This window comes from Bos grunniens, chromosome 16 (genome assembly GCF_055505025.1).
Source record: "Bos grunniens cultivar Pamir isolate PY7600 chromosome 16, Bosgru_T2T1.0, whole genome shotgun sequence".
Taxonomy (NCBI): Eukaryota; Metazoa; Chordata; class Mammalia; order Artiodactyla; family Bovidae; genus Bos; species Bos grunniens.
In genome coordinates, this window is record NC_141180.1 from 49,214,053 (window position 1) to 49,239,271 (window position 25,219).

General features: G+C 43.9%; 1 protein-coding gene across 1 annotated transcript in view; it reads left to right on the plus strand.

Annotated features, from left to right (window-relative positions):
• Positions 1-25,219, plus strand: part of KIF26B (kinesin family member 26B) — a 518,582-nt gene that overhangs the window by 243,676 nt on the left and 249,687 nt on the right. The window contains exon 4 of the mRNA XM_086344948.1: positions 4,161-4,330. Within this exon, the coding sequence (XP_086201074.1) occupies positions 4,161-4,330 (170 nt within the window). The remainder of the gene's footprint in view (positions 1-4,160; positions 4,331-25,219) is intronic.

Below are 25,219 nucleotides of genomic sequence, written 5' to 3' on the forward strand. Positions count from 1 at the left end.
TTGTTTGGGCAAATCATTTCTCTGCTCCTCAGTTTCCTTAATTAAGAAAAACAGGATGACCTTGATATCACTTCTAGCTCTAAAACATTCTCTAATTTCTACAAGCAACTGAGGGGACTTCCCTGGTGGTGCAGTGGCTATGAGTCTGTGCTCCCGATGCAGGGGGCCCAGATTTCATCCCCAGTCAGGGAACTAGACTGCGCATGCTGCAGCTTGGAGTTTACATGATGCATGTAAGAGTTTGCACGCCACCAACAAAAGATCCTGATTGCCGCAACGAAGATTGAAGACCCCGTGTGCCACAACTAAGACCCGATGCAGGCAAATAAATAAATAAAAATAAAATACAAGCAACCGATTATTGAGTCATTGTATTTAGAGGCCTAAGAATTGAGTGTCCCATGTCCACAGGACTGGAAAACGTCAGTTTTCATTCCAATCCCAAAGAAAGGCAATGCCAAAGAATGCTCAAACTACCACACAATTGCACTCATCTCACACGCTAGTAAAGTAATGCTCAAAATTCTCCAAGCCAGGCTTCAGCAATATGTGAACCATGAACTTTCAGATATTAAAGCTGGTTTTAGAAAAGGCAGAGGAACCAGAGATCAAATTGCCAACATCTGCTGGATCATGGAAAAAGCAAGAGAGTTCCAGAAAAACATCTATTTCTGCTTTATTGACTATGCCAAAGCCTTTGACTGTGTGGATCACAATAAACTGTGGAAAATTCTGAAAGAGATGGGAATACCACATCACCTGACCTGCCTCTTGAGAAACCTGTATTCAGGTCAGGAAGCAACAGTTAGAACTGGCCATGGAACAACAGACTGATTCCAAACAGGAAAAGGAGTACGTCAAGACTGTATATTGTCACCCTGCTTATTTAACTGATATGCAGAGTACATCATGAGAAATGCTGGGCTGGAAGAAGCACAAGCTGGAATCAAGACTGCTGGGAGAAATATCAATAACCTCAGATATGCAGATGACACCACCCTTATGGCAGAAAGTGAAGAGGAACTCAAAAGCCTCTTGATGAAAGTGAAAGAGGAGAGTGAAAAAGTTGGCTTAAAGCTCAACATTCAGAAAATGAAGATCATGGCATCTGGTCCCATCACTTCATGGGAAATAGATGGGGAAACAGTGGAAACAGTGTCAGACTTTATTTTTCTGGGCTCCAAAATCACTGCAGATGGTGACTGCAGCCATGAAATTAAAAGACGCTTACTCCTTGGAAGGAAAGTTATGACCAACCTAGATAGCATATTCAAAAGCAGAGACATTACTTTGCCAACAAAGATTCGTCTAGTCAAGGCTATGGTTTTTCCTGTGGTCATGTATGGATTTGAGAGTTGGACTGTGAAGAAGGCTGAGCGCCAAAGAATTGATGCTTTTGAACTCTGGTGTTGGAGAAGACTCTCTAGAGTCCCTTGGACTGCAATGAGATCCAACCAGTCCATCCTGAAGGAGATCAGCCCTGGGGTTTCTTTGGAAGGAATGATGCTAGAGCTGAAACTCCAGTACTTTGGCCACCTCATGTGAAGAGTTGACTCATTGGAAAAGACTCTGATGCTGGGAGGGATTGGGGGCAAGAGGAGAAGGGGACAACAGAGGATGAGATGGCTGGATGGCATCACTGACTGGATGGACGTGAGCCTGGGTGAACTCCGGGAGTTGGTGATGGACAGGGAGGCCTGGCGTGCTGCGATTCATGGGGTTGCAAAGAGTCAGACACGACTGAGCGACTGATCTGATCTGATCTGATGTCCACTAATCTCCAGTTCTTTAAGAGTTAGAGTTTCTTGCTTGGCACAAGGTAGCCAATAGCTCTCTTTTAAGGAGGCCAGTGCATGGAAATTCATTTGCTGGGTGACACGGTGAAAAACCGTGTGCCCACAGGATCCTTGCATTCCTCGTGGGCCAGACTCAGGAACCTGGAACTGCCCGGAAGCCCGTGCCTCTGAGTTAGGCCGTCATGTTATTTGCCACACATCCTACTGTCTTCTATGTGGGTTCACAGGGCATGTGCAAGGACTGTTCCTACATAGAGAGGCAGAAGAATGCCATTCCCTTCCCTCCAAACTTCAGATTATAGTGACACTAATGAAAAGGAAACAACACAAGCAGAAGATCAGACGGTAGCTACAGCCAGTGAATGCATTTTGTAAGTGGTAACAAATTGCACAACTCACGCAACTGGTTTACTGATTTTTTTTCGGTTGTCTTTGTGTATTAAAAGCAGTGTATGTGTCCCTTGGATTGTAGCTGCTTGATGAAAAGAAAATGGTGCTACGAATTTTGCAGTTTTATGGGGGGACATTGTCCAGGATGGCATCATGTACCACCAGTGCTTCATCAACACCCATTTTGTGCTGACAACAGAGTGCACGGCGGTGGCCAGGTCCCTGATTGTTTCAGCTGCCCCCGCTCCAGCCTGCCTCATTCCTCTGGTAGAGTGGCAATTGGCTGAGGGGAGCCCACACCCCATGGGCAGCAGAGGAAGCCCCAGGGCAGCAGTCCCTGTGTCTGCAGGGGATGTCCTCCAGGCCGTTGGCTATCTTTCCTGCCTGCTCTCTGCTTTTGCTGATGTAGGCTGAGTTTCCTTACCATACGTTTAATGAATGAGAATAAGAAAGTGTGTGTTGGCAGAGTTACAACTGAATAATGCCAAGGCTTTCCAAGTCAGGGCATGAATTGAAGCAGAGCAAAGTTTCAAGTCTATGGGGCTCAAGAGTAATGGCTATTCTTCTAATAATGAAAAGTACAAATGTTTTATGTTCAAAGGTTAACAAATGGACTCTTTCACTGGCCTTCTGGCCTGCTCAGTTACAAAGTAGAAACTGTTCCTGATCTTTGCTTTATTGCTCTTGTATTTTCTAGGCAATTAGAAACATTTTCCACTCAACATTTAAGAGGTTTGAACTGCCTGGAGACCAGATTTTTTTTTTTAACAAAACTAAAAAGTTTCCTTAAAAAAAAAACAAAAAAAAAACCCAACAGTTTTTCCTTTTTGTAAGTAGACCGAAGTTTTAAAGTACCAGGCTTTCGAAACAGCACACTTAGACTTGCCAGCATAATTGTTGCATTTGTCATGGGATTAGCACTTTCCAAAAGTATATTTCTTTTTTTTTTTTTTTTTTACTTTTTTTATCAGTCATTTACTTTTTTTTTTTTACTTTTTTTTTTTTTTTTTTACTTTTTTTATCAGTCATTTACTTTTTTTTTTTTACTTTTTTTTTTTTTTTTATTCCTTTATTTCTCATGTGTTCCCCATCCTGAACCCTCCTCCCTCCCTCCTCCCTCCCCATACCATCCCTCTGGGTCGTCCCAGTGGGACGACCTGTATATTTCTATACAGGTATCTAACTTTCCCCAGAAGTATGGTTCTTCATGGTCTATTATGTGCATTTAGGCAAAATGGACCCATCCCTATCCACTAGAATTTGCATCATGAAGTCAGTTATTGCCAATAAAATGGAAACCATTTATCTTAATGAACCGGTAGGAAAATTAAGTCTGTTGAAATGGTCTAAACCACCCAAGAAAAAAAAAATTAGTAATTCATGCTGGACTGTATCTATTTTTATGAGCTCCTCCAAGTCATCTCTTTGCTGACTGCCTACAGCAACAACAGTAACAAATAGTGTTTTGTTTAATTTCTTAGGTTCTTCATTAGCAGGTTCACTTCTGCCTTAATAAAAATGATATCTTTGTCCCACTTGTCTGTTTGAGAGCACTGAGGGCCATTCCTGGTAAGAAACCAGCACTAGTTGGTCTTTATTGGTCTGGTCTTGGGCTGCAAATAGTGTTGATTAATGGCCCCTGCTTTCACCTCCAAATGGAAGGGAGACACAGACGTAATTGAAACTTACAATGTCAGAGGATCATTTTATTCCATTACATTTAATGAAAATGCGGTATACTGCTAAAATGCAGGGAAGTGGCCTCGGAGAAGCCCTGGACACTACATGTAGTGTGTAGTGTCACGTGTCATGAGTGGATGTGGGGAGTGTGTTCCTCCCAGTCCCCCCCTCCACCCCCCCATCCCCATCTCCCTTGCACTCTGGCTTCGACCCCAAAACAGAGAGGCTGCCAGTGGTGGTCAGGAAGTGCCATGAGCCACAGGTAATGAGCTCAATATCCGTTTTCCTTGTCAGATCTCCCAGCTGATGACAGAGCCGGGCCGGGAAGGCCTAACAGAGGCGGTGCTGAATCGCTACAATGCGGACAAGCCTTCGGCCTGCAGCGGCGTCCCCGCCCCGCAGGGCTCCTGCGTGGCCAGCGAGACCTCCTCGGGCACCTCGGTGGCTGCGTCCTTCTTCGCCAGGTAAGAGAGGTGCCAGAGCCTCAGCTCTTTCAGGTGAGCTCACCTGGTTAGCCTCTCAAGTGGACCAGTTTAGCTAGAACACCAGCAAGAGTTTGGGGCTGTTTGACTTGGCTCTTTAAGTCACAGTTTCTTAACCTCAGCTCTTTGACATCTTGGGCCAGATAATTCTTTGTCATGAGGACTGCCCTGTGCTTATAGAATGTTCAGCAGCGTCCTTGGACTCTACTTGCCAGATTCCCGAGGTACCTTCCCTGTTTGTGGTGGTTGTTCAGTCATCCAGTCGTGTCTGACTCTTTGTGACCCTATGGATTGCAGCATGCCTGGCTTCCCTGTCCTTCACCATCTCCCAGAGTTTGCACAAACTCATGTCCATTGAGTTGTTGTGACAACCTAAACTGTCCCCAGACATTGCCAAACTTTGCCTGCGTTAAGAACCTGTGTTGAGAATACGTGGCTCTAAAGATGGTCTCCACTTGATGCGGACTTTTATGGGTGCAGCCCCATGGCTGGTCTTTCCAGAAATGTATTCTCATTATAGAAAATGAACTGCTTAAAATTTAACTATTAAATAGATGGCAGTTTTCTTCCTTATTGACAGACTAGCTGCATAGTTGTCAAACTATCCAGCTAATTCCAGAAACTTAAAAAAAGAATGCTGAGAAATAAAAAAGAAAGGTATTTCAACAATGTTTTCTGCCTAATTTTAGCAACACGGCAGAGACAGGGCAGGAGACAAAGGACAGCTGGGCAGGAAAGCACTTCAGAGACTGTCTAATTTGATCCCTTATTTTATGAAAGAGGAAACTGAGGACCAAAGTTAAACTGTGAGGTAGTTTATAGCAAAGCCAGAAATGGAAACCAGATTCCTCTGCTTTTTTCTCTGTGACTCATTCTCTGATATTTGGAACTGAACCATGGAAAGCTTTCTGTACCTAAGATTCGTGAGCTCCTCTTCCCTGACAGCTTAGTTGGTAAAGAATCTGCATGCAATGCAGGAGACCCAGGTTCAATCCCAGGAAGATCCCCTGGAAAAGGGAATGGCCACTTACTCCAGTATTCTTGCCTGGAGAATTCCATGGACAGAGGAGCCTGGCAGATTACAGTCCATGGGGTTGCCAAGAGTTGGACAAGACTGAGAGACTAGCACTTTCTTTCACTTTCACTTACCTGTAGAAAACTTTCTGTACTTAAGATTCGTGAGCTCCTGAGTCAGTAAAGTGTATACTAAATAGCATCAACTATGAAATCAGAAGGCTACTTGGGTTTGAGTTCCTGGACTGCCTCAGTGTCCTCATCTATAAAATGAGGGTAATACCTATTCCTCAGGGTTGCTCTGAAGAGTAAGATGATTGTAAATTATAAAGTATGTGCTATACAAATGATAATTCACTATGGGCTTCCCTGGTGGCTCAGCTGGTAAAGAATCCACCTGCAATGCGGGACACCTGGGTTCGATCCCTGGGTTGGGAAGATCCCCTGGAGAAGTGAACGGCTACCCACTCCTGTATTCTGGCCTGGAGAATTCCATGGACTGTATATTCCATGGGGTTGCAAAGAGTTGGAAGTGACTGAGCGACTTTCACTTTCATGGATGTCACTGGAGTGTCAATAAGAAGGAACATTGTTCGGCTTTTCTTGTTATCCTTAGGAATGGTAACATCCAAAGCACAAATCTGATGAAGGGACTCTGATTAGGAAGGGAGTGGGTTAGAGGAGGAACAGAGACTGACATCTTGGATTAAGACACAATAAAGCCAGCACACGGGGCTTGTTGGAAGACTAGTTTTGAGGTCCCAATTGTTCCCTGGTGCTATGTGTATTGTCCTAGGAACAATTGGGCCAACTTGAATGTACAGGACACAACAGGAAACATGTATGTAGTGGCCGCCTGACAACAGAGTCCATCATGTTAGCTCTTTCTGCACGTGAATTTCTGTGTTGTCTGGGACCACTGTACAAGCTTACTGGGAGGTCATATCCATGCCATTCAAGGAAAGAAGAAAGAGATGGAACAGAATATGAGGAAATGCCACAAGCACAGAAGACCCCAGGTCCTAGGTAGGCTTTTAGAACATGTCCGGAGGAGGGTGACCAAATGGTGAGGAACGAGGAAGCCATGTCCTGGCAGGTTTATTCTGGAGATGGGAGCCCTCGTCTATCTCACGGGCCATCACATAAAAGGGATTTGGATGATTGTATAAAACACCCTATTATGTGGGCAGAGGCTGAATAAAACCTAAAGATAAAAGGGAGGGCTCTCTCAGCTCAGGATGAACAAGAACTAGCTCACAATTCACACTGCCGCAGGAGAGAGCAAGGTCCCCGTTGCTGAGGGAGACCAAGCTTGCATTGGGTGACTACCCAACCTTGTTTCTGGCAAGAACATTCAGTGCCCAGATGGGAGCTGATCTCCTGAAACACTGAAATGCCTTCAGTTCAGAATCCATCCAGAAATTTTTATAGATTGACTAACTCACACACACACACACACACACACAAACAGAAAAAGGCTTTGACGTAGGAAGAAATAAGAAGCTATGGGCCCTGATGAATACTGTTTAGGGAGAACAGTGTTTGCTGTTGGGAGGAACCCAACAGTGTTGTCAGAGTCAGGGAGAGGATGTCAAGATGTGATGGACCTGGAAGGCCAGAGTGCTGGACAGAAGGTGTGTGGAGGCCAGCTTTCATGTGGATCAGAGGAGGATTGGAAGAATGGTGAATGCCTGGCAAAGATGGCCTTCCTGAGACTTTTGCTTGTACACGAAGGAGTAGAATGGAAACATCAAGACGGACCCAAATGAATGGGCCAATGATGTCGGCTGGGGCTCACCCTGCAGCTGATGTTAGTGATAAACAAGAACTCTTGGTTTCAGAATGGCAGGGACTTCTGATATGAGCTTTCAAAGAGCTGGAAAGAATTCAGAGGGCTGCCTAAATCCTTGTTATTGCTTTCTTTGTGATGAATTTTGATAGCACTTGAAGCTTAATGGTTTAAGGCATTAAAAGTACATGGCATGTTTTTACTGCCACATGTAAAATAGATAGCTAGTGGGAAGCTGCTATATAGCACAGAGAGCGCAGCTCAGTGCTCTATGATAACCTAGAGGGTGGGATGCGGTGAGGCAGGGAGGCGGCTCAGGAGGGAGGGGCTATATATATATACTTAGAGCTGGATTCACTTCGTTGTATGGCAGAAACTAATATGACATTGTAAAGCAATTTTATATGTATATGTATGTGTATATATATATGTATAATAAAAAGGGATCAGGACTAATAATGGAGATGTAACCTTGCATGCCATAGCTGGGTGATCAACGTTCATATAAGAAATACTTACATATAGATATAGGAAATATAATTGGTTTATTACATAAATTAGCAAAATAAATCTTTTAAACTAATTTTTACTGGAGTATAGTTCATTCAGCATGTTGTGTTAATTTGAGGTATACAGCAAAGTTAATCAGCTATATATAAATCATCTTATATTGAAGAGGGAATTTAGCATAAAATATCATCAACTGAAGAGACTAAATATTTCTTTTTAAAAAAGTACATGGCGTGGGTTTAAAGGGTTCGCAGTATATAGTGAAGGGGAAATACCATGTGAAAAAAGATAATTCTTTAAATAGACATATATATTTATATACTTTAAATATATGTTTCAAGAATGAATATATATATATATGTTCCCCCACACCCATTACCCTGTTTGCTCTGCTGTGCTCGTCAGGAATCGTTGGGCCTCATGTCTCCAGGAAGGGAGGCAGCATACTGATAGCCACGCTGTCACTGATGGGGACCAGAAGCAGAGGGCTGAGTGATGTGCCCGAGGTCCACACTGTCAAGAGAGAACCAGGGAGGTGCCTCACATCGTTAGGTCCCCAAAGGGCCCCGTGAGAAGTCAAAACCAGCCGGGCTTATGCTGTCAAACAGTAAACTGAGCTCGCAATCAGATGAGCTTTTTGTTTCTGCTGGAGTGAAGCTGTGTGAGGTCATGGTAGAGGTGGCTTTCAGTGAGGGTAAAATCTGGATCTGCCACTGGTGCCAAAACTGGAAACAGGTTAGTGTTTATGTGGAACTTTATGTGGAAGAACGGGAGCGTCTCTCCACATCGAGACTGGGGGCAGAGCCAGCTCCTCGCAGCTGTGCTCACCACTTTTCAACTTGTTCGTCTTGAGTGTGCGATGGACACACCTCCCTGAGTCTGCAGGGCTCTGGACTCCGCACAGCTCCTCATGAGCACAGGGGGACCGGCCTTCAGGGACAGTGCTGGCGTCATGTTCTTTCACCTAGGAGTGGCACCATTTGCCAAGTGTGTGGCCATCCCTGGCTGACGTTTACTGAGCGCTCAGTATGTATCACTCACTGTACTGAGCTCTTCGTGGGCAAAATCTCCCTTAATCCTCAGAGTAACTTTGTGACGTAGATCCTGCCACTTCCTCTGTTTGATGAGCGGAGAAAGAGGTGTCCTGAGTCAAGTCTCCGGCCCAAAGCTGCTCAGCTGGAAGTGGCAGGAAGGGAGCCATCGCGTGCCTTCTCACCTGTGAGCCTTGATGCTGTTCTCTGTGCTAATGAGTAGGCCCAGGAAATACTTACTGCAAGGTTTTCCCACCATAATCATGAACTGATGATCATTGCTGATAAAACCCTAGAAGTAAGTTGGCCCTGCAATCAGTTTGAGAAGATAAGCGCAACAGCGACAAAACCTCAATTTGTTGAGGGCTGCAGATGTCCACTTTTTTTTTTTCCGTGATACAAACCTTTCTTTTAAAGTGTTTACTTTCTGGAGCTATGGGTAGAGTTCTGAGTGGACCTTGTTGCATTTCAGATTTAACAGCTATAAAGTAAGAATTCCAGTTCTGAATAATACTTTTGACCAGGGCTGCCCTTCGTGTGGTCTCTCAACGGCACATACTTACTGGTCTGTGGTAAGTGTGGAAATTCAGAGGAACAATTTAGCAACTTCTGTAGCAAGTTGACAGGAGTTTTATGCCTGTTGAATCTAAGAATAAAAAAGTAGGGCTTGAATGTAATTAGGAATAAAAAGAAAAAAAAAAGATTCTTTCACCAGATAGTTTCAGAAATGCAGCTTCAGAAAATGCATCTGTGTGTGTGCTCAGCTGTGTCTCTTTTGCGACCTCATGGACTATAGCCCGCCAGGCTCCTCTGTCCATGGGATTTTCCAGGCAAGAATACTGGAGTAGGTTGTCATTTCCTCCTCCAGGGGACCTTCCCCTTTCAGGGATTGAACCTACATCTTCTGCATTGGCAGGTGGATTCTTTATCACTGAGGCACCTGGAAATCCCCTGCTTTAGAAAATATTGAAGCCCCAGTAGCTTGTCCTTCTATATCTCCCTTGCCAGCCTTTCTTTATTTCTTTAAATATGAACATTTTGTGACCCCATGAACTATACAGTCCATGGAATTCTCCAGGCGAGAATACTGGAGTGGGTAGCTGTTCCCTTCTCCAGGGGATCTTCCCAACCCAGGGATCGAATCCAGGTGTCCCGCTTTGCAGGCGGATTCTTTACCAGCTGAGCCACAAGGGAAGCCCAAGAATACTGGAGTGGGTAGCCTAACCCTTCTCCAGTTGATCTTCCTGACCCAGGAATCGAACCAGGGCCTCCTGAATTGCAGGCAGATTCTTTACCAACTGAGTTATCAGGGAAGCCCCAAGTTTAAGGTATACATGGTATACCTTACATAATTTGTCTTACATGTATTGTGAAATGATTACTGCATAGGTTTACCTAATACCTATAACCTCATACAGATACAGATCCAAAAAAAGAAAAGAGAAAAAATAATTTTTCCCCTTGTGATGAGAACTCTTAGGATCTCCTCTCTTAACAAGTTTCAAACATGCCATACAGCAGTGTTAACTATAAGGGGAATCAGATGAAGGTCGTCAAAAGGTACAAACTTCCAGTTGTGAGATAAATACTAAGTACCAGGGCTATAATGTACAATATGACTGTAGTTGAGATTTACTTAATTATGTACTTTGTGTTTTAAAAGTATGAAGTGCATGAAACCCTATAAAAACTCTTGGGTGAATCTTCAGCATTGCAGGTTGAGGTAGTGGAATCCTAAGTTTAATTTGAAGAGCAGTGAACAAATTCTGGATGATGCCTAGAACTGCCAGGGACTCTGGTAAATTAAATGAAACTTTCAGGTGATCTCATATCTTTGCATTGATGTTCTTTCCCAAATAACCTGACCGATAATCATATCGTTGTTGTTTTAAAGCTTCTGGAGGATTTTAATCTACATTCAGATCAAGTGTTGGAAAAAATCGTGAAAATTGCCGGGTATCACACGAGCTTTGCTAAGACAAGTTCAAGTATGGCAACACTAGTCCTGCCATCTCTGTGGGGTTGGTGAGCACATGGGTTTTCAGATGCCACTTGTTATTGTAATACTTTTTTATTTGCAGCTTTTGCCTTTACTTCACAACCTTTGTAAGACCGTATGTAACTTTTACCAAACTCAAATGAAAATTTCAAGTAAAATTATATAAAGGGCATTTCTGGTTATTAATATTTTTTCATTTCTCTGTTTGCTTAATGTCAGTAAGTCCTTTAAATCTGTTTTTGTAGGTTTTGTTTGTTTCAGATGACTGAATGCCTTCTCCAGTATTCTGGCCTGGAGAATTCCATGGACTATAGTCCATGGGGTCACAAAGAGTCAGACGCAACTGAGCGACCTTCACTTTCACAAATCCTTACTGCCTGTCTGTCTGCTCATTGTTGGATCCACCATATTATTTATAGCTTCTCCCTCTCTTTTCCTCTGTTTTTCCAGTAACAGGGTCCTTTTGTGATTATTGACTCTCTTCTTGAAGATTCTAATCTTTACACAGTTTTTTTTTCACTGTTGATTAAAAAGACATAGCTCCTGGAATTTTCTGCATACATTTTTATGTTCACCTCAATATCAGATTGTCCTCAAAGTTGTTTCGTAGGGTTCACTTGCTCTGTTTTCTCTCTCTGGCTTGCCAAGCTGTTTCTCATTTCCTTTGGCTGACTTTTTGCCTTTTGCCAGAACTCACTCTTTTCTTAGGGATGTTATTATATTTCTGTCCATCTCCACCTCTTGCGCAGTTTCTTCCATCCTTGTTCTTAGACCGTTTCTCGTATCACCTAATGGCTTTTTCCAAGGCCCCTTGTCATGCAGTTGACTCTTATGACTGACTTAACCAGCATCCCTTTGAGGCCAGAGATTGCTGTGGCATTAAAACCTAGACCAACTCAGATCCTGGATCGGGGCTAAGCTGAGCTGAGTGGGCTGACACCCAGCTCCAAGGCCTTACCCTCATATGAGTCTCTGTGTTCATCTCCCCACCCCACCCCACCCCCCTATCACAAGCCCTGCTCCTGGTACTCTGTGAACATGTGCTGCTACACACACAGCTCCTACTGCTACAGAGGAGGTCCTTCCTAAAAGCCATTTTCCACATTCTCGCTGACAGGCAGCTCAAATAGTGCCTTGTTTAAACCAGGTACAGCAGATGCTTTTCATATATAGTCTTGTACAGTGAAGGCTTTCTTTAGTCCCTGGGCATGCTGACACAGAGCAGTAGTAGTTGGTTATTTGCAAGGAGCTTATTAAGTCAAAGAAGGATGAGAGGGAGTGTGAAACTGCTCATGGTTCTTCTGTTCTCCCATCAGGTACAGTTCCCTTAGGGATGCTCACATCTTCCATTATAAATACATCAACAGTTATTACCAGAGAAGAACTATCCTAAACACGCCAAAATTGGTCTCAGGTGATCCAGGCGGAGAAAAACGGAGCAGGGTGAACAGATCTGACTCTTCTCTTGCTGATTCTTTGTGGAGACGGGGCAGCCTTTCTGCCCCCGATTTTGTAGATTAGAAGTTCATTTCCAGCGCCATGTCCGTTACAATAGAATGATAACTTTACAAAAAACAAACCAAAACAAACAAACAACAAAAAAAAATGAGAGGGGCTTTTAGGAGCTCATGTTGTGGACTTTCTCTCGATGATTATTGTATTTTTCTGTTTTGTCTGCATTGATTGTGCACCTTGGTCTCCTCACTTGTTCTAGGGTCTCATGCTGACTCACTGCCTATCCCTTTCCCCTTTGCTTCCATTAACTGTCCTCCTCTCCCACTCCACCTCCCTGTCTGCCTCTTCCACAGCTCCCGTGGAAGTGGGGCTGCTGTTGACCCTTGTATGGAACACCTGTGGTCAGGACCAACATACGTAATTGTGCCCTTTGCTCTCTGGCTCGGACTTGACTGGTCGAGCTGTGGTGCCTCTTGCTGAGGGGCTCCGTCCATCCAAAGGGACATCTACTGCTCAGAGATAAGGTCTGGGCTTGTATGGCACCAGCCGCTCCTGCTCCTTCCTTGGGGGCTAAACCGTGGCAGGGCAGTGATCTTTGAAGGCTTAAAGTGGGAAACAAACACCTACCCTCTGAGTTTCTTGTTTATTTATTCCTGTCACGTCATAGCTTTACTTAGAAAAGACTCCATGGACTTCTCAGAAAAGAAGGGACTTGTGCTCTTGTATACTGATGCAGTGAATGTTTAGGAATCATAGCCATATGAATACAGTTTTGCTTGAACACACAGCAGTTGCAATGTGGAGGGAAAACATGAAGAAGTCAAATGTGTATTTAGCGCCGTCAGATACCAGCGGCCCCAGGAAATAGTTTAAGGTATTTGCTGCATGAAGAAGTAAATCCTTGATTGTTTATGAGAGACAGAGAAAGCGCTGAAGAAAAAGTGGCCACGATTCTACACTATTATCCTTTGTGTTCAAAAAAAATCCTAAAACACTTTAAATATGTAGCCCTAACAGCAGTACCCAACCCCAGCGAGCTTCAGGACTGTTCTGGTTTGAGGTGTGCAGACCGTAACAGAAATGGCACTCATGGCTTGGTCCACGCCATTCTGAAGTGATGGTCTCTGCTAAAGAAAAAAAGTGGTCAGTGTTCGCCACTCATCTCATCTCCTGCCACAGAGAATGTGTGAGATACGGCATCTTCTGACCTAAACGAGTCCTTTGTTTGATGGATGGCCAGTTGGGGTGCTGGCAGTCAGCTCACAACACCTGGGAATCATTTGTGGAGTTTTCCCTCAGCTGAAAATCCAATTCATGCCTCGGTGTGGATGTTAGAAGGCAAAGCAGTTCAGTGAGACGGAAGGATCCTGCTGATTCTTGTCAAATATTCTCAGGGTTAGGCATCCTGGTTCTTATTGTACAATTTGAATGTCTTTTCTACTCACGCAAGGGTGGAGAAGAGGAAGAAGATCATTAGATAAAGAAAGATGGAGTTGGCCCGTGGTTGAATCCACAGTCTGCCACTGACATTCTGACTTTAGGCAAGTAACTTAATCTCTCTAAGCCTCAGTTTCTCCTTTTAAACAGAGATCATCATATCTATGTCATAAAATTATGGTGAGAATTAAATGAAAACGTGATCCTACTTTGTAAATGTCATCTAAATCCTAGAGATGATGTTAAGATGGCATTTGCTATGTGCTGTGCTTAATCACTCAGTCATGTCCAACTCTTTGCAATCCCATGGACAGTAGCCTGCCAGGCTCCTCTGTCCATGGGATTTCCAGGCAAGAATACTGGAGTGGGTTGCTATTCCCTTCTCTAAGATTTGCTATGAAAAGGATGAAATTCTACCCTCGTGGGAAATCCAATGAATTCTCAGCATTCCCTTTTGAGCAGGTGACTTGTGTGATGCTTACCTTTATATTGTGCTTACATGGCACCTTGTAATCCAGCCTAATGACTACCTAGGGACCTCCAAGGTGATTCTAAAGATCCAGCATCATGCCTCCGAGCAAAACTGCCATCACAGGGGACTGAGGACCACAACTGGCTCTTAAAGCGTCACCTGGAAAGAATGAAGCAAAAGATTGAAAACATCAGTGATGCACACAGAGAGAAATTCTGTCCTCCCTGATGGGGCTCTAGCTAGCTGACTACACACTTCTGCATCTTCCTTTTTGTGGTTTTATAGTCCTAGCAAAACTCCCAAACAATAAGAAAGAAAAACAAAAGGAAGAGGGGATGAAAGGAGCAATTAAGAATTCTATGACCATATATATACCTTGGTAGTGATTCAGGGGTGGGGAGCTGGAATTCTGCCATGACATTGACAATGAAAATTAACCAAACAGGGAATAAAATAGAAGTAAAAGAGGGAAATATTCACTCTCTTTGTTAATACCCTCAAGATTTGAATTGGGAGCTGAAGAGGGAGGATTCGGTGGCATGGAGTTGATTCAAAAGAATAGTGGAATGACCTGTGTCCTGAAGGAGAAGGATGGGGAGAGGACACAATTTTATCTACTACTTATTTCAAAAATGTGTTTCCTATTCTGCACTTTTGCCCCCGCCCTGTTGGCAATACCTCTGTAACTTGTTCTTTCCTTCAGTTCTTTCCTCATTTAAAACTAATAATAGCCAATGTTTACTGAGAGTTTCTTATATACCACACACTATTTTGAGTTCTTTACATGAATTTAAACTTCAAAAGTCCCCACAAGTTGGCCCTCTTATCATCCCATGGTTTAGATGTTGAAACTGAAGCACAGAATGAAGTAACTTGATTGCAGACAGCTAGAAGAACTTCAGTAGGTTAACTGATTTCAGAGACCATGAGCCAGAATGTCAGCTCCATACAGGTGGGGATGTTTGCCACTTTGTTCTTGGTTGAAGCCCTAGTGCCTAAAAGAATATCTAAGAAATGTTTGTTGGATGAAGAAACAAATGCTCTTAGCTACTGTGCTGTCCTGCCTCCAAACTCAAGATGGGTTGTGATGGGTAGGCATTCATGCAGTCTTGACACAAGGATGATCAGTGAGACCAAAGCAGAGAAAAGAATGCAGAGCACATCACTGAAGCCATAGGGAGAAACATTTTGACCAACTACTCTAGCCTTCTAATTTTATTGCTTACTAAAATATTGCTTCTGGTCTCATTCAGAGTGAAAGTTAAGGGTTTTACAGTGACTTGTCAGGCTCTCTCCACAGTCTGGCTACCCGGCCCCTGTACCACCCTCCTTCTTGCCTGCTCTGATCTAGGCTCCCGACTTCCTTGCTTTTCCTGAAAAAGTGCCAAGACCATTCCCTCCTCATAGACTTTACTCTTTCTCTTTCCTCTGTTCTTTCCCAGATATTTTCTTGACTCAGCCCTTCTTTCCTTCAGATCTTTGCTCAAATGCCGCTTAATGGCAAGGCCTTCCCTGACCTGCCTACTTAGGATCACAGATATTCAGGGTCTGCATCTGTTTTCCCACATAATACTCTCTTATGAATATTTACTGAATGAATGAATTTCAGACTGAAAGGGAGATATGCTGCTAAGTCTCCAGATGGTCTTCCACTGAATTTCTTTGAGAAGTTTACATTTTTTCCCACTAAATTCAAAACTACCTGCTTAGGAATTAAATTATTCTTTTAAATTTGAGATGCTTGGGGGAGATAACATTGTGACAAAGCACGGGAAAAGGCATGGTTGGGAAAGTGAGATTCTTATTAAGCTTTAAGTACCTGGTTGTCTTTTCGAGAGGAGGCTTTGCAGATATGGGATAAGAGGTGCTGCCTGGAACAAGAAACCAAAGAGTTAAAGCAGAGGAAAGAGCTGTGAGTTGTAACTCTGGCACAAATGAAGCAGGGCTCTCCATCTTTTCTCCTGGCTCGTTGAAAACCTGTCTTTTCCTCCCTTGAATAAACCTCTTTGCTTTCTGTCCCGGGCTTTGATTTATTATTTTAATTCTATAGCTGTCCTAGTGAAGTATGTAAAGCATTTGGGGATAAAATCATGTGGAAGACATTATAGAAACTAAAGATGTATTATCTTACGTCGTATTAGGTAGAGGCTCTGTGTGCTGAGGAATTGTATCCTTGATGAAAATACCAATCGGTCTGTGGCATTAATTGACTTAAGAATTGGCTCCTCATTTAGGGTATAGGAAGCAGAATTTAGGGAATACTGTTATAATCAGTTGGTGAGAAATAGGTAAAACTGAAGGCTAAAAGAGATCTCACTGAAGTCTCTGCTTTTCATAACTGAGAGATATCCCTGAAGGTGAGATTTTTATTTTCTTGTGTCTAAAGTGAAAATAATGAATTTTTCTTTTCCTTCTGTCTGATTCCTAATGGGTATATTTCATGAGAACAGGAACTGTATCTAATTCCCCCTCTGCTTTGAGCATCGCCTAGTACAGAGGAGGAGCTCAGTACATGAATGTTGAAAGAATGAGTCAACCATGCTTGAAAACTTAGGTCTGTCTTGCTTTTCAAAGGAATGAAATATTTAAAAAGAAACTGTAGGATTGTGTAACCGTAGAGTTATCATCATTTCAAGTACTAGTATTAATGATAAATAATTCTGATGGATAAAAAATAAATGGAATATTTTTCATGATTGATTTCAACACAGGTTCAGCAGGACACTATTTCTGATAATCATCTTTTTATTTAGTTGATGCAAAAATGATTTTAGCATCACACGGTAATTAGATGCCTTTTTTGGCACCTCGTGTTCTTGTTCATGAAGTACCCTGGAATTCGGGAAATATAATTTCACAAGCCTAGAAATAATGGACTGTGTCATTTTCTTGGCATCCACTGATACCAAAGCCTTACGAGTCCATAGTTTGTCCTTTTAAACCCCTGCAAAGGAAAGAAAAGGGCCTTGGCAGTAACAAAGAAAGAGGAAATTCTCTCGGGGTCTGTAGTGAAAAGGTTGTAATCAGCACCAGGCAAGCCACTTGGAATAAAAACATGAGAAAATAGAAACCATCACTCAAAATTTATTCCCAGTCTTTTAGGTACTTCAAAAAATAAATGTGGTTCATTTTTCTGAAATAAATTTTCATCTATTATTATATCTGTCTTTTTAGTACTCAAAGTGGCAAGGTGGCAGAATATTCCTGAACCTGGCTGTACAGGATTTTAAGGGCACTTTCTAGGGACGATAAAAAAGAAAAAAAAAAAAAAACCCTAAACAATCTTAAGTCCCTGTGAATACTCCCACCTACAAGTGTTTTAAAATCAAACTAAGACCTTGTTACCACCCTCGAGGACTCAAAGCATCAGGTTACAACTGAGAGAGGTAGAGAGAAAGAGCCAAGGATGACCAAGCCTTGTGTCAGCAGGTCTGACCCCCACTGCCTCCACAGACCCTTCACACACCACGGGATCCAGTCCCCCAGGAATTTACCAGATGCATATAGCTGGCTGTAGCAGGTACTGTTGGGCCCCACACCCTTCTGCTCATCATTTTCTGAACCAAACCTCTCAGCTCCCAAGGTCCAGGACTTATGACTACCTGAGGGTTTTCTCTGGCTGCTGGCATTCACTGCCCTCAAGCCTGGACAGGCCTGATAGCCATGGAAGTAATCCTGTTGGGAGCAGCTCTCAAATAAGGCTGACGGGAGCTGGTAGATAAATACCTGAGCTCCCCCGCCCCCCACCTTGGCTGGCATAACACCGAGGCAGGGTCTTCCCAGTCTCCCTGCTTTCCTAAGTTGGACTGAGCCCCAGTTGCCCACATCAGCAACCTGCTTGATCACTTCTTTCCACCCTGTCTCATTTTCACACTTCCCTGCACTGCTTCCTAGAATCACCCTCCAATTAAACCTATCAGCACTCTCATCCTTATCCAGGGATGTTTCTAGGAAAAGCCAGCATAAGATATTGGCAATATACTCCCATTCATTCACACATCCATTCAGTGTCAGTGCCTTCATTCATTCATTAGGCACTTGGTAAACCATGCCAGGCATTATATTAGACACTGAGGAAGGAAAAAAGGCAGCCACTCCCATCAGGGAGCTCCCTGTCCAGAGGGGCAGACGGTTCCATTGCTGAACGGTTATAAACAACATAGGGCTTCCCAGATGGCTCAGTGGTAAAGAATCCACCTGCCAAAACAGGAGACAAGGGTTCAATCCCTGGGTCAGGAAGATCCCCTTGAGGAGGAAATGGCAACCCACTCCAGTGTCCTTGCTGTGATAATCCCATGGACAGAGGAGCCTGGTGGGCTGCAGTCTACGGGGATCTCAAAGAGCTGGACCTGTCTGAGCATGCACACAGCATCTATAAGCAACATGAAAGTCCAGGACAGAGCAGTACCTGAGAACTCTCAGTATCACTCTCCACAAGTCTTCAGGTTATTTGGAAGTTAACAGTGACTTTACAGCGTGTATTATTATCAGAAATTGTCTTCTCCATCCATTTCCTGTCTCTTCTAGAGCGTAAGATCCATAGAGAGAGGCACTTGTCTGTCTTGTTCCATCGTTACAGCCTTAACTCTTAGTACAGTGCTGGAGCCCAGTCAATATTTGGTGAGTGTGTCTCAGGAACGTTAGGAGTCTGCCGTGGAGAGTTCCTGCCAACCTCCTCCTTTCTCTCCTGGGGAGATCACTCGAATCCCAGGTCAGCCAGTTCCACCATGAAAGTCATGTCTCCAACGCAGAGGGAGAGCCTGAGTTCAGGGCAGGAGATTAAAAAGGAGTGCTCCCCGCCAGGCTCAGCGCTGTGCCTAGAGGGTGGGGCCTTCTTTCCGGTCACTTGGAGCCGAGCCCTTGGCCAAACCATGCGCCTGAGGTGAGTGTTTTCCTTTAACGTAACAGAGGGGAATCTGCTTCATTCAAAGTCTGTTGACTGAGATGTGAATCACATCTTCACAGCAGCATCTAGGCTGGTGTTTGACCCAACAACTGGGCGCCATGGCCTGGCCAAGTGGACCATCACACCTAGAATCAGCGCTCAGTTTAACTTGAAAATACTTTCCATCCTGTGCAATTTGCCTGTCATCTTCTGAGACCCCTGAGGTTTCTTCTGGCTCTGGTTTCTTAGCACTGGGGCTGTGAGGATGAGCCTGCTGGTTTTCAGGAGGTCTACCTCCTCCCCTCCCTCTGCCCATGTCCCATTGTCATCCTTTGCTCCTCAGCGTCCCCATCTGTGGACAGGCGTGATTTAATTCTTGTCTTCTTTAGATCAGTTGGAGAGCTTCCATTTCACTTATTGCTTAAGATGCTGAGCATTTTGTTTTAGCTTTCACACTAAAGATAGAGAAAATAAAAATTGATATCATGAATCTTTAGGCTTCCCCTGTGGTCCTAATCACCAACCATAGCCTCAAAGTCCTGTGGTGGTGGATTTACTACTTTGCATGTTCTTTATTTCCTTTAAAGCTAGGCACACGAGGAAGATTGATTTATGGAGCTTGGATCCTGCTTAGTTGGTGGTGGGTGGAGGGAAGCTGCAGTAAATTTCAAAATCGCTAGTATTTCTTTGCACGTTCAGGGGAAAAAATCCTAGCTTACATCTATTGCTACAGGAGCTCATAAATTAAAAATACCAAGTGTATTTCCTATACACCTGGAACTTCAAAATTACAATCTGTTCCTTCTGTGATTGCCCCCCTTCATAAAAGAGGCATGGGGGTGATGGCTCAAACAGGATTTCCCAACATAGCTTTGATATGCAGGCAATGACTCACCCATGTCTTTTGACGTTTGCTTAAAAAATATTTCAGGATAAGGGAATCATTTACCTGAAGCACAGACTCTAAGAATTTGGTCCCATTATCTTTTTCCTCTAACCTTCCTCTTTTCATACTCTCTCTTCTTTCTCTCCTTTTCTGTCTTGGGTTTTGGTTTTGATCTGTTATTTTACATAAATTTCAAAACAAGTCTAACAGAATCAGAAACAAAACACAGGAAAGTCTTCTTTATTTTCCATTCTGTTCTGAGCCATAAATTCCTACATATACTCAAATAATACACCCAAGAGGGCTGGTAGAATGAATTTGATTAACCTCTTAAATGTTTTAGCACCTGCACACCACAGCACTTCCAAGAGTGGGGAAATGATGTTTCCTTCTCTCCCTAAGGGATTGCTTGTTACCTGGGCCATGTAGCTGCTGTATGCCACTTTATTGAGGTTAAGATTGAGGAACCCTGGTGAAGAAAAAAAGTCCTGAATAAGTACAGGTACAGCATCAAGGCCCCATTTTTTTTTTTTAAGTTGTTATTGAAAAATAGTTGATTTACAATGTTGTGTGAGGCCCCATATACTTTTCCTTCTCAATTTTGTTCTTTGGGAACCATATTTACCTTTTTTTTGAGAAAATACATAAAGGGGAAAGAAAGGCTATACTTTAGATTTTTCAGAAAGCCTTTAAACATATGTCATACTTGTAACCTAGAGGGGTGGGATGGGGGGAAGTTGGGAGGGAGACACAAGCGGGAGGGGGCATATGTGTACTAATGGCTGATTCACATCGTTGTGTGGTGGAAAACAACACAACTTTGTAAAGCAATTATCCTCCAATTAAAAATAAATTTTAACAAATGTCATACTGGAAGCAGTAGACACGAACTGTGGTGTTGGAGAAGATTCTTGAGAGTCCCTTGGACTGCAAGGAGATCCAACCAGTCCATCCTAAAGGAGATCAGTCCTGGGTGTTCATTGGAAGGACTGATGTTGAAGCTGAAACTCCAATACTTTGGCCACCTGATGCGAAGAGCTGACTCATTTGAAAAGACCCTGATGCTGGAAAAGATTGAAGGTGGGAGGAGAAGGGGACGACAGAGGATGAGATGGTTGGATGGCATCACTGACTCGATGGAGATGAGTTTGGGTAAACTGCAGGAGTTGGTGATGGACAGGGAGGCCTGGCGTGCTGCGGCCCCTGGAGTCGCAAAGTCGGACACGACTGAGCGACTGAACTGAACTGAATTGACTGAGACGTGATTTTATACTATGCTACCCCCAGTCTCTCACTCCTAGGTATTTACTGAAGAGAAGTTAAGGCATATGTTCACACACAGACTTGTCCATGAACGTTCACAGCAATATTATCTTAATAACCCCAAACTGGAAACAACCCAAGTGTCCAATGAATAAATAAAATGTGGCGTATTCATATAATGTAATACTACTCGGAATATTCAGACTGTTTATATATGCAACAACATGGGTAAGTGTCAGTTATAGTGAGTGAAAGAAGCCAGACTCCCCCACCAAAACCAAAAGACTACTATGGTATGATTCCATTTATATTTGATTATAGACAATACAAACTAATCTACAATGACAGAAAGCATATCAGTGGTAGACTAGGAATAGGGGTGGGGAGAGAAAGATAACAAATGGGCAGGAGGAGGCTTTTAAGGGTAATGGATGTCCATTATCCCATGATGGTTTCCCAGGTGTATACATATGACGTGTGTGCTCACTCAGTCATGTCTGACTCTTGCAACCCTACGGACTGTAACTCAGCAGGCTCCTTTGTCTATGGGACTCCCCAGGCAAGAATACTAGAGCAGGTTGCCATTTCCTTCTCCAGGGGATCTTCCCCGTCCAGGGGTTGAACTCAAGTCTCCTGCATTGCAGGTGGGTTCTTTACCATCTAAGCCAATGGAGAAGTGCATACATATGACAAAAAACTCACCAAATTGTATACTTTAAATGTGTATCACTTATTATATATGACTGATACCTCACTAATGCTAAGTAATTGAGTTCTTTTGGGATTAGAGAAAATGTTTTGAGATGGAGAGAGAATTGTCTTTGTAAATGAAGAGGTGGGATAAATGATCATTTTCTCTGGGAGAAAAGGGGTTAATAATAGCACACCCTCCGCCCCTCAGGAAGGCATGTTGAACTAGACTTGTTTAACATTTTTTTTCAAGGTATGGAGATAAGAAATACCATGGGAAATTTCCAGATTTGTGCATAGGGCTAAGTTCTTCCATGTAATAAAATATCGTCAAGGTAGAATGAACAGGGGAATGAGCAGAGGCGATCTAATGAGGGCAGGAAGAAACAGTTCAGGTGAAATAATTCAAAATCTTCTGAGTTGGAGGACTCAGGGAAACTGATGATAACTGCCGCAGGAAACATAATAACCTCGTTGCCTGAAGGTTCAGTCTAAGATTACAACCAGGAAACCAACAGTAACAAAATTTGTTGGACATTATCACAGAAAATATTGGAAACAAAGTGAAAGGTGTTGTCTTACCTTTGGACAAAATAGAAATTTGTTTGAACGTAGATGTTTTTAGGAAATTTTGATAAGTACACCTTAAAATATAAGAGGGAAGCAAAATCCATCGAGGGAGTGGAGGAACTTCTGGTTGAGAACAGGCTGTTGGAAGAACTCCTCACTCTGGAAGATGCTGTGAGGGAGGGAATCAGAGTATCTCATGTGACATGTGTATAGATATTACATTAAATCTTCAGTTAGGTCTTAAGATGGAGAAGAAACAGCGTTAGGGAAAAATAAAGTGAACTGTCTCCCACATCCTCAGACACAGTACCGACTGAGACTATAAATCTGCAGGTCCAGATTCATTCACAGATGGTAGTCTGATGGGAGCTGTCAGCCAGAGCTGGGAGCTGGGGAGTGAATTCCCAGCTTCAGATGCTGCAGGAGGTACCTGCCTCTCCTGTGCAGGAGGAGATGGAATTCTCAGCTCAATGCCTCAGGCCTCCAGGCCAGTTTCATGGCTCTTCTAATCTATTTCTGAAGTAGCCTTTCCTTCAGCATTTTAAGAAGTGGCTACATTATCCTGAGCATTTTTATCAAGTAACAAATCGGCTGATGTAAATATATAAAGTTGGCTGAAAGCAAGCCAGGATTTTGAAGCCCCTTCGGCACGTCTAGGTTGGGTACATGTCACAGACTTATCCTTTGGAAGCGAATTCAGGGGCAGGTTGGTGTAGAGTGACTTCTGGTATCCGGTGTTTTGGACGTGAATGTCAGCATAGCAGATGCTAGACAGTCCCCCCTTGCACCTGGATTGTTTCTTGCCCAAGAGGAGGCAAGACAGGAAAGAATAAAAATCCCAATCAGCGCAGTGACTCAGAAAGAGGACAGGTGATGGTCTGGCGTCCTCTCCTTGGCTTCATGTGGAATTGCAAAGCACTGCTTTGGGACTGTGAACTCCAGCCATCTGCTTGCTTGGATCCCGGGGAGCGATCCAGCTGGTATCTGCTGCCCTAATGAAGAAGGGCGCGGAGCACAGCGGCCCTGCAGTCCGGTTCCTCGCCGGGATGGAGCTGGGCTTGGGAAATGGTGAGGATTCAGATTTGAAAGTGAAGACGCAGGAAGTCTGACAGCTCCCGGAGGATACAGCTGCCAGGTTTCCTTTGTTAAAGAAACAGAACGCGGTACAGTTTAGAAAAAAAGTTGACTTTTTTCAAGATGTCTGCACCTCAGCCAAAGGTGAATGAAAGAGTCTTTCTCTGTTGCTGGCTTCTAGTTTGTTGCAATCATACAATTTTCTGGTTCTCATGACCATCCGTGCTTCTCCGGCTTTCTCCTTGTCCTCCCCGCCACCGCCTATCTGTCGCGGGGGTTCCAATCCACTTGGCTAACCAGTGTGTGATTCCAACAGTAATGAGCCACATGGGGAGACCCCAGAAGAGGAACAGGAATAGGTCGTCCCTATATTTTTATGTGGAGATTGATAATCAGGGCTAACAGTCTCAGCAGAAGGTGAGCAACACATTAAACAGAGGGGAAAAGATAATAAAATATCTCCTGCTGCTTAACAGTCGCTGGGCGGATGCGTTCCCTGGAACTATCCAGCTGTTGCGCTTGATGGCTCATAAAGCCTTGGTAACGTCCGTCAAGGGCCTTTTTTCTTGGTGAGGGACCATTTTTTTTCACGCAGTTATGATAGCATCTGGTTGCTATCCCTGGAAATGCGAAGAATCCACAGGCACAGGCAGACAGCTGCCGGGGAAGAGCCGGACCGCAGAGGCAGCTGGCTCCTTTGATAGATTTTGGGTCACTTCTGGCCTAATGGGCACCATCAGAATGTAGATGCAGACTCAGCAGACGGTCTGAGCACCTGCTCTGTGCCAGGTTATCACATTTAATCCTCCTACTATGAGGTAGGGACTATTGTTGTTTAGTCACTCAGTCGTGTCTGACTCTTTGTGACCCCCGTGGACTGCAGCCCACCAGGCTCCTCTGTCCATGGGAATTCCCAGGCAAGAGTACTGGAGTTGTGTTGCCATTTCCTTCTCCAGGGGATCTTCCCAAGCCGGGGACTGAACCCATATCTCCTCCACTGGCAATCGGGTTCTTTACCACTAAGCCACCAGGGAAGTCCATAAGGTAGGGATTATCACCATTTGGAAAAGAATATCGTCGAAACAAGAGCCCTGGACTCTTTGAGGAACATACCCAGGTCACACTGCTGCAGGTGACAAGCTGATACGCCCATGCCTGGTGGGCCTTTGCTATGTACCACCTTGCTGCAAAGATGGAATAAAAGAGGAGTTGCTTGCCATGTGTGCTCTGGGTACATGTGAAATAGCTCTGCACCTGCCTGTTCTACCTGATGCTCATGCACGTGTGTGCTAAGAACGGATGACACTTTCCAGATTACTCAAAGTAAACCTTGGATGTGGTAGGTGGCTTGCTTAGGTCATCTCTCCAGAAGCAAATTCCAAAGCAAATGACTTATTAAGAATGTGATCCCCAGGGGACTGGTAAGGACTTGAGAGAGGCAGGGAAGGGAAGAGATAAGAGAAAGCCAAAGCAGGGGATGTCTCCACACCCTTCCTCCGGCAGAGGTTGGCTTTCTGTGTCAACTTGGTCCTGCTGGGGTTACACCTCAGAGCTGTGCTGACTTGAGCAGCAGAGCTGAGGCTGTCATACTTCCTGACCACCTATTAGGGTTGCAGGAGAGCAGTAAATCCCAGAGACTTCCGGCCAGCTCTCCGTGCATGCAGACAGAGCAGGCTCCAGCAGTCCAAGGATAAGCCTTTGGGAAAGAGTGCTAACTGTTAGGAGCAGAAGTGCACTGAAAGGGAGCACGCAAAATGCTGCAAGAGAGCGGAGGGGCCCTGGGCTCTGCACCGGCC